Source organism: Strigops habroptila, chromosome 2, assembly GCF_004027225.2.
Source record: "Strigops habroptila isolate Jane chromosome 2, bStrHab1.2.pri, whole genome shotgun sequence".
In the NCBI taxonomy this organism is placed as follows: Eukaryota; Metazoa; Chordata; class Aves; order Psittaciformes; family Psittacidae; genus Strigops; species Strigops habroptila.
Genome location: NC_044278.2, coordinates 27,316,629 through 27,329,511, shown reverse-complemented (window position 1 = coordinate 27,329,511; position 12,883 = coordinate 27,316,629). Strand labels below are relative to the sequence as shown.

Here is a 12,883-nt window from a genome sequence, read left to right as displayed (position 1 = left end):
GGTAAAGGCTCGGTCTGCAGCACGGGAAGTCATTGCTACCTATTCAGTCGATGATATATTTATTGAACTAATAATACAGCTTCCATCAAATTACCCATTGGGATCCATAACAGTTGAGAGTGGAAAGAGGGTTGGTGTGGCTGTACAGCAATGGCGCAATTGGATGCTACAGTTAAGCACCTACCTTACACATCAAGTAAGTGTAGAGGAAGCCCCTTCTTTTGAAAACTGAATTCAGAGCCATGAAGATAGAAAAACATTCCTAGTAATGCAGTGTTATTTAGATCTGTATAAAGGATCTCATCAGTAGATCTCAAACGACTTCATAGGTTTGGTCACTCTTGCATCTGCATTTCTCCAGATCCTGAAACAGAGAGGTAAAATTATCGGCCTAATAAGTCCTGTAAAATCCATAGCCAAAGTTGGAAATTTAGATCTTTTAAGACACAGGCTAGTGTCTGCCCTATGTGGCAATGCCATCTCTACTATAATTTGAAAAAAAAAAAAACCCAAACAAAACAAAACCAACCCAAATGCTAGTACATGAAATTCTTTAAAAGATTGGTGGTTGCTGAAGTTGCATCATCTGCGGTTAGAACAAAACAGTGACTGAAAATTTTTAAACCCCCTTTTAAGTGCTCCTAAGTGCATTCCTTTTATTGCTTTTCTATAGATTAGATTGTCATCTGTATTTCATGCATTAGATTTACAAATTATTCACCACATATATTGCATATAATTTCAGATAAAGCCTTCAGGCTTTGTTTCTTTCGTGTTCTATAAAAGTACAAATACTGTGAAGGACTTCTGCATTATTAATAGCTCTTTTTCCTCTGTTAGAATGGAAGTATTATGGAAGGATTGTCTTTGTGGAAAAATAACGTGGACAAACGTTTTGAGGGTGTTGAAGATTGCATGATCTGCTTTTCAGTCATTCATGGTTCCAACTATTCACTTCCCAAAAAAGCTTGCAGAACATGCAAGAAAAAGTTTCATTCAGCTTGCTTGGTAAGTACCTAGACTAAATCTTTCAAATAGGCAAAATATCCATTTGTAGTTTGAACCAGGAACTTCTGTTGTAATACCATCAGTTCTCCATTATGTTATTGGAGTATCTGGGATTAACTAAACTCATGAGTTATTTGTATGGCTTTTGTACTAAGATGTAAGAGCATGTAATGAGGGAGGGGTTGCTACATTTCACAGATGATAATGATCCATTTTGCATTCACTAAGACATAAGCCTTACATCTACATAGGGTGTAGCAACAGCATCTCGCTGTTATCCACACCGATATGGGAATGGAAAAGGTAAAATTTAATTTGTGCAGCATGCTCTTTAGTAAACCATACTGATGTGGACAATTAACATTTAACTATACCCAAGTCATTGTAGGCAGTGGTTGTACAGAGTTTGGCACAGTGTGGAACAGTATGGCTATAAAATGGAGGGATTATTGCTGCTTTAAAAATGCTAGCTTTTTATTCTAAAATGAGACTGAATGAGAATTCCTGTGTGTCAAGCTTTTTAGAATAAAATGTGTGATATGTGTATATACAAATACATATGTGTATCTATATGTACACATGCATACATACAGAAGTGGAAAGGGCTTTTTTTACTGTTTCTTGTTTTTTTGTTTTTTTGGGTTGTTTTTTTTTTTTAAAGTACAGTTAATGCTTTGCTAATTATATTAATTGGCAAAGAATGGTTATTACTGGTGATAAACTGTCATTCCTGATAGCTTGCATGTGTATCTTAAACCACTGTATTTCTCTTTCAGTACAAATGGTTCACATCGAGCAACAAATCCACCTGTCCACTCTGTCGAGAGACGTTTTTCTGAACTAAAACGGTCTTTCTCCTTTCTGTGAGCTAAGTAATAAATGAAGAGATTGCAAAAAACTGTTGTAAGAAGCTAACTCTTGGAAATAATGTCAGTTACTTTAAATTCTTGACTAGTGGCATATATGACACATATTTACCTCTGGACTGTTTTTTGTAAGTTTGAAGATTCTTCTTTGATATAAAGAAATATATAAGAATAATTTATTTTAATGTGTATATTTTTAAGATACTGAGATATATTAAAAATTCAGAAATAATGCAGAGTTATGTCTCAAAAGTGGTGTTTAAGCCACGACATAGTTTATTAAAACCTTTTATTTTAGGTGTATTCTAACACAGTGTCACGCACTTAACCAGCTCATGCCTTTTAATGTAACAGGTGAATTTAACATAGGTGGTATAAAACCTTGATTTTTGGTTATAGTGTGTTCATAGAAGTTTCTTTTATGGGGAAAAAAGAATGTTGTTGCTGCTAGACATTAAGGCATGGATCTAGGGTGACAGCCTTCAGTTAAGGCACAAAATTTAAACATAGCATGCTTTAAATTAACATGCTTGTATACCGAGCTTTCACCTTTAACAGCCTCGTTTTCCCAAAATCCCTTAGCCGGTCAGCACCCTAAAATCACGAAAACTCAGAAGCCCAGGTAAGTAGAATACAATCATTCCTGCATGACAATGGAAAACACTACCTATTTATTGCCAATTGGCTTTTAAAGAGAAAGCATATGCACCGATGAATTCTTATTGTTTTAGTTGATGTCTTCATTAGCTGGCAAACTAGGTATCACTGAATGGACACTGTACTTCCACTGTCCCAGAATAATAAGGACTCCAAGTGAACATAACATGTATCAAAATTTAATATTGTCACCAACTATATATTTTTGATGCCTTTTATTTTTTAAACAGCAGTAGCATACTAATATATTCTAACCTGAATGGTATTTGGGGTGAATTTCTTTTGAAAAGTGAATAAAAGGGAGGGAATAAATGAATTTTAATCAATCTATGTAGAGTCTGGATTGTTTTCTCTTCCTTTGTGTGATAATAAAAATTTTCAGATAACGAGTTGGTCCCGTCTGAGGTGGAAGGTCTAGAAATGATTTTTAGCTGTTGATAACTTAAGTCTGTATTTTTAACAGATAGTGCTGGCCTTCCAGAGGAGAAATTTCTTCACAGTTTTTGAGAAAGAGAGAATGGAAAGGCTTTAAAAGTGGTATTGAAAAGCTCTAACTGGAAACACAGATTAAGGAGCAAGCTGTAGTTTTTAATTTTTACTTATAGTAAAAATCCAGAGTTGCAGCAGACAGCAGTACAGAGGGGCCAGGAAAATTGACTTGTCGTTTGTTAAAGTGGACGCTTGTATTTCCTTGTCCAAATATCAATCTGTTAGATAGTCCAGTGCAATCACGTTTTGTGGAAAGGACGTTACGTTTTATTACACTTTCTGTTCTGATCTTCATTATTCTGTCCTTTACAATTTAAAACTGCACACACTGTTGAGCATTGCGATACGTGCCAGATAATTGCCCTTTTTTATCTTTGATTACCTCTTTTAAAACTAATTCTTCAGTTATAACTAAACGCTAGACATTAATTAAAACTTCCTTTTGTTAAACCTGTAGTTTGATTCTATTAAATGTGTTGACTACATCTTAAAAATCTTTTTTTGATGTTACGACTTTTGCTCAGCAACTTAACTTTGCTAGCCAGAGTGGTTAACAACATAAAACTTCTAGAGTGGTGTAAGGACGACAGCGTTTTGATTCATTCAAACAGCCCTGTGGCTAGGAGTGTAACTTTAGAAGACACAATTTACATAAAATCACTAAGCATAAAACCTCCTTACAGCTTTGTCAGGGAACACTGAGCAAAAAAAAAAAAAAAGTGTTGCTTAGCAAAGGGTCTGCCATCAAGTCAGGTCCTAGAAGTAGGTAGCAGACTGAAATACGACTTTGTAGAGTTGTCTACTTGGTAAGCTGCAAGAGCAAAACTTCGCTTAAATTTTTCAGTGGAAAACTGTGGAAACGTTACTTCAGATGGTCACAAAGTTTCTCCTCAATTTCTCAACTTCGACAGTCCTTAGAAAAGTCCCGAGTGGATAGTAGCTTCTCATGTTCCTTTGCAGGAAAATACCCCAAGTGGTGTAGCTAGGTTTATAGTCACGTGTTTCTGCTAACAGCACCTACACTTCTCATGTGTTATTCTGCCTGTTCGAAACCTCCTTTTTTCAGTCTCCTAGTTAAGTGTTCAAAGCATGGAAGAACTTTTAATGTTTGTGCAAGCTGGGTAAGCATAAGAGTCATAAGTTCACTTCTGAAGTCTTAGATGGAACAGTCTCTTCAGTGCCTCAGCATTGTACAGAAAAACCCTTGTGACCCTGGTCCCTGTAGAAGAGTTAGCTGATGGTTTATCAAACATCATGTGACACAAACTCTTAAAGGTCAGTGTCTCTGAAAGCATTCTCCCAGGCAGCACTAGGGAATAGTTCTGAGAAGATATGGAGGGGTGAAAGGGATACTGGGGATTGGTTCAGTGTTGCAATGTATTATGAGTGGTGCTGCATACGAGACTGTCTGCCATTGTGCTGTATATGAGCAAAACATCTTGCCAGACTGTGCCCACTGCACAGCAGTACACTGCCCCATGTACACTGCTGAGGCAACTCTGTACATGGACCTTCTCTGGGCAGCAGGAGGAGGAAGAAGCTGCAGAAAGCTCTTCATCTGGATCCAGTGGTCAGGAAATAGCTTCCCATTTTGGATAGTGATGGAGGGAGGACTTTTACTCCACTTCTCTACTTAAAGTCCTTGTTTTCAGCTACCCAGTAACCAGTCTTTTTAATAGCATCTCATCCCTTTTCCTCCTCTTGATACCTTTTCATGGATGAGAACTTTTCATCTAATCTACAGCAGTACCCTCCTTGTAAAATGGCATAATAGGGAGCACAGTCACCCCACTGTTGCCCGTAAGACTTCAGGAAAGTAATAGCTTGCTTTTGCCTTAGCTTTTGAGATACACTTACTGCATCTTCCTGTTCAGAAGTACAACATTTCCTTATAAGTGAAGGAAACTCAGTAATTGTGCCTTAGACTTGTAAAAGTGTCCGATACCACATCAAAGTAAGTAACGCTGATTCTAAGTATTCATGCAAATCCAGCATAGGTAGAGATAGCAAGCTATTAAAAGGATATATTAAAGATATTATAATTCTTCCTGGTTTAATATATCCTTATATCAAGTAAATTATTTTAATAAGCCACAATGACAAAATATACAAATACTTGTTTATAAAGGAAAAAGGCTTCAGTGTTTTAAGTGCAAATGCAACAAGGCAGGGTATTTCACAGTTGCCCCTCAACTGTCCTGTGCATGGCCAGAGGACCACTACACCTCTGACAGCCAACAATAGCTGGTTGACATCCAGAATAACAATAAATACAGAGTCTTGATCAGTTTCACTGCAGTAATCAGGAAGTGAAGATATTCTTTAAGAGGATGGAAAATCTTGGCTTAAAGTTTGATTGGGCAACTTCAGTTCTCTTGAGTTCAGCTTTCTGCACGTCTAGTGTCTAGAAGATTAAGAGCAGTTATCAAGACTTCCTAAATCTGAGGATAGTAAGCATCTCTGGTCCCGCTTGTCTGGAAAGTACTTGTGTGCCTTCTAAGCCATGTTTCTTCATTGTTTCCAGGATTTCATCTGTAATTGAAAGTGTAGCATTACAAATGAGTTCATATGGAAAGCAGCTGTAAAAGGCAGTGCTAAAATATCTACCACACATAAGCTGTAAAACAAAGATTATAAACCGTGTTCTCTTCACACATTACTGATCTCTTCAGCAGTTTTTATGCAAAATAGTCTTCCACCAAGAACAAATTAAGTTTACAGTTTGCTAACTGAAGTTCTGTATTTTAGTATTAATAGCAATGAACAATTTCAGTTATAAAGCTAATTTGTAGGAGAAACTGAAGTTTGTAGCACCTTCTCCCAAAAAGCTGCCTAATCTATGGTGTGTGAAAGAATAATGTTTCTTAAAATCAGTTGATAATGTATAGCCATTAAGCACTAGATCAGAAGAAACAAGTCTGCACCTTTTCTCTATGCCTGTCAAAATGAAAGACATCACATGCCCAACTGAAGGCTTTTGCCTTTGAAGTTCACACCATCATTCTCTTTGACGAGGAAGGACAGGCCTGGCTTTGTTATACTTAGTTCTTAAGATTTACAGTCACCTTTCAAGTGTGGAACTGAACCCCACACTTCAGTGTGGGGTCCTGACCCTGATGGGGTCAGGACCTACATAATACCATTTTCCAAACTAACTTAGGGAGTTCTTTGTTTTAGACAATTTGCTTATATATTTGGTCTAGCTCACCATACACTGGATGCAAAAGGCATGAATTCAGGAAAAGGACTCCAAGAGGCATCAGTTTATGTGAAAGTCCCTCTCTAGATTAGATGCCCACATGAATTTAAAAGACAAGAAGCACAAGAGTCCAGAGATGCCATGGGCTGTATGAAGCAGGCAAATACACTCTGGCCGTCTACAGCATTTCTAAATAAGGACCTAGAACACCTCTATGAATTTCAATACATGCTGTCAATCTTCAGTTACTTGCTGTCACCACGTGTTAGATTCAGCTGATGTTGTGTACTACTATTTCTTGTTTACTGAAGTCTGATAACCTGGAGAACATTGCAGTGATCAACACTTTAATTAATACAGTGTTAGATCTGGTTTGGCACATTTAATGGTCCAAGGAAAGTGATCACCTGGATTATTTTCTTTAATTGTGACCAAGTAGAATAATCCTCCTGGTGAAAGTAGATCTGGTACTAATGGAAAAACTCTGTCCATTACTTCTCTGCCCTTCTTGCCACCAGCCCAGGATGCCTCTATTCCATGGCTTTTCACCTAGGAGGAATGAAAGCAAAGGCTGTCACAATACAAAATGATAGAAGAGTCAGTCATAAGAGAACCATTACCATAATCTCTAGCTTTGGATGTCTGCCCTTAGAAATCTGTCAACTTTGATTCATCAGATTAGTATATGCTCAGAGTGATAATGTTTCAACTCAAAGCATGCAAATAAGTTATATGCAACAAAATTACTTCAAGACTACTTTTTACACAATGAACATATAATTTTTGGTTCAAGTTCTACTCTTAAATTGGATTAGAAGAACTACATTTTGTCATATGCTTATTATGTATTTTCTTGTAATATTTTATGAGTGTGTTTGCCAAATGGAAGGTGGCCAGAAAACCCTTTAAGTGTTTATGGGTCAAATTCTGACACTAGAGACTGCAGAAGCAGAGGATATTTTGCAGGGAACAAATGCATTTTCCATTAAAAGTCCTCCATGGGAACGCCTTAGCATGCCTAACAGAAGTCTTACACGGTTAATACTTGATGGGGAAACTAGGTATTGAGAAGCAGCAGCCAGCAATCCTTATTCCCATGCAGTCTTTATAAGCAACTCTAGTAGATGATTTTCAGTACAACAGTGCTGTTACAAGAGTGCTGGTCCCACAACATCCTTTATTATTTATAAAACAAAACAAAATGAAAACCCTGCAGTTTTCATAGCAGAGCTTATTTGATTTGCCATTTCTCCTCTGACAGTAGAAATACTATTTTTATTGTGTGTTTCAAATTTTTCTTACCTCTTCAGAAGGTGTGACCACATACGGTGGATTAAATAGCAGTAGATCAACCTTCCCATTTAATCTTGGAGACAGTCCTTTGACCTGTAGATGAGTTGAAGGTTCTTTTGTTATTTTTTCTTTTTTTTTGGAAACAATGCAAGTATTTTGTAAAAATACAGTAACATAATGCTGGATATTCTGAGCATTTCAGCTGACTCAGGAATACTGAACTTTACTTTCTAAGTGCAAAAGAAGCATCATGAACAAGTATCCATGCACAGCAGAACAATTTCAGTAGTCTTAAAGAGTATATTATGTATGGGATGTAGAAGAGAAAGAGACACATATGTGGACACAAAGTTAAATACATAGATAAGTCAGATATAAAAGAATTTTTAATTTATCATCGGTTAATATTTGTTACCCAAAATTACCAATCTGTGACAACTGCAGTTCAGTTCTCAACTATGAGCAGTATTTTATCAATTTTAGATCACATTTATTGTTGCCTATCTATCTTCATCATCTTTTATAAACATAGATATTTAGGGTATTTTAAACAAACATCTTGCTAAAGAGATAAGAAACCTAGCTTTTCTCCATATCAAGTTTTGTAAGGAAAAACTAACAACATCCACAGTTCCTAATTAAATCAGAAAGAGTTGAGAACAAAGAAGTGTATCACATTAGAGGAGGGGCTATGATAATGTCAGGTCACTGCAGAGTTCCTTTTGCAGCATTTTCCAAACTATATCTACGTAATTAAACTTAATTCAATGAAATTTTAAAGCTTAAATTTTAATTTTAGAGCTGAAGCAGTTAGTTTTTCCCTTCTTTCAGAAACACTTTTGCATTCATTTTCTTTTTTACATCCGTGCTTATTAAGAGACTGTTTGTTCCAGACCATGGTTACTTTTCAGTATCTGTAATAAGTATTTAAAAATTACAAAACCTATAAAAATATTACTGAAACATCTTACCAAGTCAGTAATGACTGGCTGAAGGTGAACGTTGTTAAGCAGAGCTGTCTCCAGTGTACAGTAAGCTGCCATTGGGTTGATATCCGTACATCTACAAGCAAAATATTACAAAGTCTAAGTTACTGGGTACTATATCTGGGTACTGTAACACCATCGTGAACCATATGCTAATGTATGTACTCTCAATAAAAACATCCTTTCTGGCATCCTTTACTTTGCAAGTATATAGCAAAAAACAGCCAGTAAAATACACACAATGTATCAGCAGCTAAACAAATCAACACTATGCTGGAACTTTTAATGACTGCCTGAAAGCTGAACTACAGGATTTGCTTTTCAACACTAGCTCTGCATAAATATATATGCATACAAGTCTCTCATAAAATTCAGTTACTGCCAGCATGCATAACTAGCATTGTGTCATCAGACCTCAGTAAGACTAGTCAGTGACTAAGATTTAGAACTTCACCAAGTGAACACAATTGTAACTTAGCAATTTGTCTCAGAAGTGGGAAAATGGAATTCTAGTGGCACCACTACTTAAAGAACCTGAAGTAAATAGTTTAGGTTTGCTTTGCTTTGATTTCCATACCTATAGAATTGAGCTAATATTTCTTTGTGAAAAGAACAGTTTTTAAAATGTGAAAATGCAAAGCATATATGTGAGGGTTAAGTATTCTTTATTAGTGCATGCAGCAGTTTAAGTGCTATTATACTCACATGTACACTGCACTGGATCCAATAATAGAAGAAGCTACAAACGTCGAAACCACACCAGATCCAGATCCTATTTCAAGGCAGATCTCAACTCTAAAGAGAGAAAACTCTGGATTACTTATTTGTAATGTATAAGACCATCTACAAGAGATGCAGAATTAGTCAAGGCAGTGTTACAAAACCTGATGCCCTTCTCCCAGATGTGCTGAAATACTTATCGTACAGCCCTCAAAACCCATGACATGTCAAAGCCCACATCACGTTTTCTGTTTCACAGTGGTTTCCAGGCCTCCTGGTGCCCATACAGACAACTCCTTGTTATCACAGGCCACTTTGGTAAACACACGCATTTCCTCCATGCCTGCTAACATTAAAGTTTCCGATAACTACACAGTCTCAACAGTACAGGCTACATATCTACAACATTTATTACAGATTTATTGCAGCAAGACTGAACTCCAATAGAAATTAATGAACATCTCCATGAAGCCACATAACTAAAGCAGGACCCAAATGCAGAATACCTCAGGAGAGCTTCAGCCAGCTCCGGACAAACAGCAGTGGCAGGCAATTTCAAAATAATCACTCATAAGATTAACTCCTTGGGCGATTTCTATAGTGGTTATAGTTAGGTAGACATACTTAAGCTGCTGACACTGAGCAGCAACCTGAGCAGCTACACAACTCCTACAGCTTCACTGGGGTTGAGACATGAGCATTTTACCACATTCATAGAATCAAAGAATAGTTTTGTTTGGAAGGGACCTTAAAGCTCATCCAGTTCCAAACCCCCCGCCATGGGCAGGGACACCTTCCACTAGACCAGGTTGCTCCAAGCCCCGTCCAACCTGGCCTTGAACACTGCCAGGGATGGGGCAGCCACAGCTTCTCTGGGCAACCTGTGCCAGTGTCTCACCACTCTCACAGGGAAGAACTTCTTCCTAATATCTAATCTAAATCTACACTTTTTCAGTTTCAAATCATCACCCCTTGTCCTGTCACTACATGCCCTTGTAAGAAGTCCCTCTCCGGCATCCCTGAAGGCCCCTAGAAGCTGCTCTAAGGTCTCCCTGGAATCTTCTCCAGGCTGAACAAGCCCAGCTCTCTCAGCCTGTGTTCAGAGGAGAGGTGCTCCAGCCCTCTGAGCATCCTCGTGGCCCTCCCCTGGACTTTGTTCCAACAGGTCCGCGTCCTTCTGGCGTTGGGGGCCCCAGAGCTGAAACACTCATGTATGTGCTGCTGCCACCGAAACACGTATCGGCCCTCGCACAGCTGCTCATACGTTACCCCCCAACGCGCCATCCTACGGACAACGAGCAGAGCCCGAAGCCGTTCTGAGAAGTAATCACCGCCCGCGGGAGGAAGACGGGACGTGACCGCTTCGCCTCGCCCCCTCCCGGGCATTGGCCGCTCCCGCGGGCTGCTCCCGCCCCTGCCCGCGGTGCGTACCGGGCCTGCCTCAGGCGGGCCGCGTCCTGCTCCAGCGCGTCCAGCAGTAGGAAGGTGTCCTCGGCCGGCTTGTACACATCGCGGAAGGGTCCGTGCGGCCCCATGTGGTCGTACCGCGGGGTCGAGAGCGCGGGCGCGGCCATCCCGGCCCGCCCCGCCCCGCCCCGGCGCGCGCATGTGCCGCCCGATGGAGGCCTGCGCCTGCGCGGGGCTCCCGGGGCGCCGGGGCGGGGGAGCAGCCGCGCCGCCGCCACCGCCCATGGCGAGGCGCCCGCTTGGCATTGGCCTGGCGCTGGCCGCGCTAACGGCGGCGGCGGTCACTACGGCCTCGTTGTTAGTGAGCTGCTAGCGCCACTTCCGGCGAGCACGGCGGCTCCCGGTGATCTCCAGTGCCGGATTTCATCGTTCTGGAGCGACTGACCTGAGACTAAAGCCCGTCGCTGGCCAGCGCAGGGGGGCGTGGCGGTCCCCGCAGCACAGTCGTAGCATCAGCGGGGTTCGAAGAGACCCTTAAGATCAAGTCCAACCATTACCCAGCACTGCCGAGCCCACCATGAAACCTGTCACTGAGGGCCTCATGTACATATATTTTTAACACTTCCAGGGATGGTGATTCCACTGCTTCCGCAGGCAGCCTGTTCCAGTGGCTGAGCACCCTTTTGGTGTAGAGATTTGCCCTAATATCCAGTCTAAACCTCCCCTGCCACAGCCTGAGGCCGTTTCCTCTTGTCCTGTCACTCGTTACTTGAGAGAAGAGGCTGTACCCCACTTCATCCTCCTTTCAAGTAGTTGTAGAGAGCAATAAGGTCCCCCCTGAGCCTTCTCTTCTCCAGACTAAACAACCCCAGGTCCCTCAGCTGCTCCTCATCACACTTGTGCTCCAGACCCTTCACCAGCTTTGTTGCCCTTCTCTGGACCCACTCCAGCACCTCAATGTCTCTCTTGTAGTGAGGGCCCAGAACTGAGCACAGGATTCGAGGTGCAGCCTCATCAGTGCCAAGTGCAGGGGAAAAATCACTGCCGTGGCCCCTGCTGCCACACTATTGCTGATACAGGCCAGGATGCCATTGGCCTTCTTGGTGCCTGGCTGTCCATGAAGATTGATGTGAAGGACCCGCTACTCTTGCTTACTGTTTTTGCTTCAGCTTCCCAAACTAACTGCTTTTCCATCATGAGAAGAAACACCTCTGCACATGAACTTAACACAAAGCCAAACAAAAGAGGTGCTGAGGAAGTTTCTAAGTGTCAGTCCTGCAGTGAAGCACACATGGGAAAGAGATTAATACTCAAATGCTCTTTTTTCCAGTTACGAAATAATATGTTTCTTTGATTTTTTGCCAGCATCCTCAGGTCCAACCCTATGAACTCCAGAATTCAAACAAAAATTAGGTCTGCAAAACTAAGAATTGAGGGGAAATTTCAGGGCACAGATCAGATTAATAATTTGCTCTACACAACAAAACACAAATGAGCAAACAAATTCTGATGAAAAGCAGGAGAGGTGTACAAGTTCTAATTCCCATGAAATGTCTGAGTTCAAGTATCAATGCAGTGAACATGCAAATTCTGAGAGTGAGATGAATTTCTAGGTCAATGAAAGGTGATGTTAACAAACAGGCCAGAATCTTAAAACTATTTTTTTTTTTTTTTTTTTTGGTCATAATTTCAAAGAACCTAAGTTTTGGGAAAAGAAGGGAGGGGAAAAAAAAACCAAAAAACAACCACCACCACCAGCCCCCCTCCAAACCCCCTGAGAAATCCAGTAGGCTTATTCTGTTTATTCCCTTATCTGCCATAGTTTAGCTTTGCATGGGAATACAGGAAAACACAGAAAGGGAGTTCCTGCTTCATGGGAGGCTCTTGTCCTTTATCCTCCATTGAAAAGAACTGTGAAATAGATATGTTGTCCTGCAAATTAATAGTTCATCTATTCCACATAACCATGTGAGGAAAAAATGATGTCATCAATATACTCAGTCCTTGCAGTAACAAGAAATTCATTTGGGTAAATTCTCTTAGGGAAAGGACTACTCCTGCACACTGAAGACAAAAAACATCAAACAACAGAGCAACAAACACTGAATCTCCGGGAGTCTTACAACAGGGCACAGTTCCATTCTCACTGCAGGTGTGATGACTGATGTTACCTGACCCAAGTGTTGGACACCAGCTCAGCAGCCAGGTATCTGGAAGACTTAGCTGAAAATTCAGTAACAGTGCATCCTGCCTTACAT

The 12,883-nt window shown here is 40.4% G+C and overlaps 2 protein-coding genes across 3 annotated transcripts in view; one reads left to right on the top strand and one right to left on the bottom strand.

Annotated features, from left to right (window-relative positions):
- The window catches only part of LTN1 (listerin E3 ubiquitin protein ligase 1), a 30,601-nt gene extending 27,740 nt beyond the window's left edge, over nt 1-2,861 (top strand). For both annotated transcript variants that reach the window (XM_030477859.1, XM_030477860.1), the window contains exons 28-30: nt 2-196; nt 841-1,008; nt 1,785-2,861. In XM_030477859.1, the coding sequence (XP_030333719.1) occupies nt 2-196; nt 841-1,008; nt 1,785-1,847 (426 nt within the window). In that variant the 3' untranslated portion in view covers nt 1,848-2,861. The remainder of the gene's footprint in view (nt 1; nt 197-840; nt 1,009-1,784) is intronic.
- Nucleotides 2,862-3,113: 252 nt separating this feature from the next.
- Nucleotides 3,114-10,877, bottom strand: N6AMT1 (N-6 adenine-specific DNA methyltransferase 1). The gene is made up of 6 exons (XM_030477861.1): nt 10,650-10,877; nt 9,204-9,293; nt 8,484-8,574; nt 7,522-7,605; nt 6,627-6,768; nt 3,114-5,552 (listed from the first exon to the last, which is right to left on the bottom strand). The coding sequence occupies exons 1-6, from the start codon at nt 10,790-10,792 to the stop codon at nt 5,446-5,448; spliced, it is 657 nt and encodes a 218-aa protein (XP_030333721.1). The 5' UTR covers nt 10,793-10,877; the 3' UTR covers nt 3,114-5,445.
- Between the last annotated feature and the right edge of the window lie 2,006 nt (nt 10,878-12,883).

Excerpts from the sequence above, each read along its gene's own strand:
- N6AMT1 (XM_030477861.1), bottom strand. The coding sequence starts at position 10,792 with ATGGCCGCGCCCGCGCTCTCGACCCCGCGGTACGACCACATGGGGCCG. Across the intron at positions 6,769-7,521 it reads TGGTCACACCTTCTGAAGAG|GTGAAAAGCCATGGAATAGA; the intron begins GTAAGAAAAATT and ends CATTCCTCCTAG. Across the intron at positions 5,553-6,626 it reads AATTAAAGAAAATAATCCAG|ATGAAATCCTGGAAACAATG; the intron begins GTGATCACTTTC and ends TTTCAATTACAG.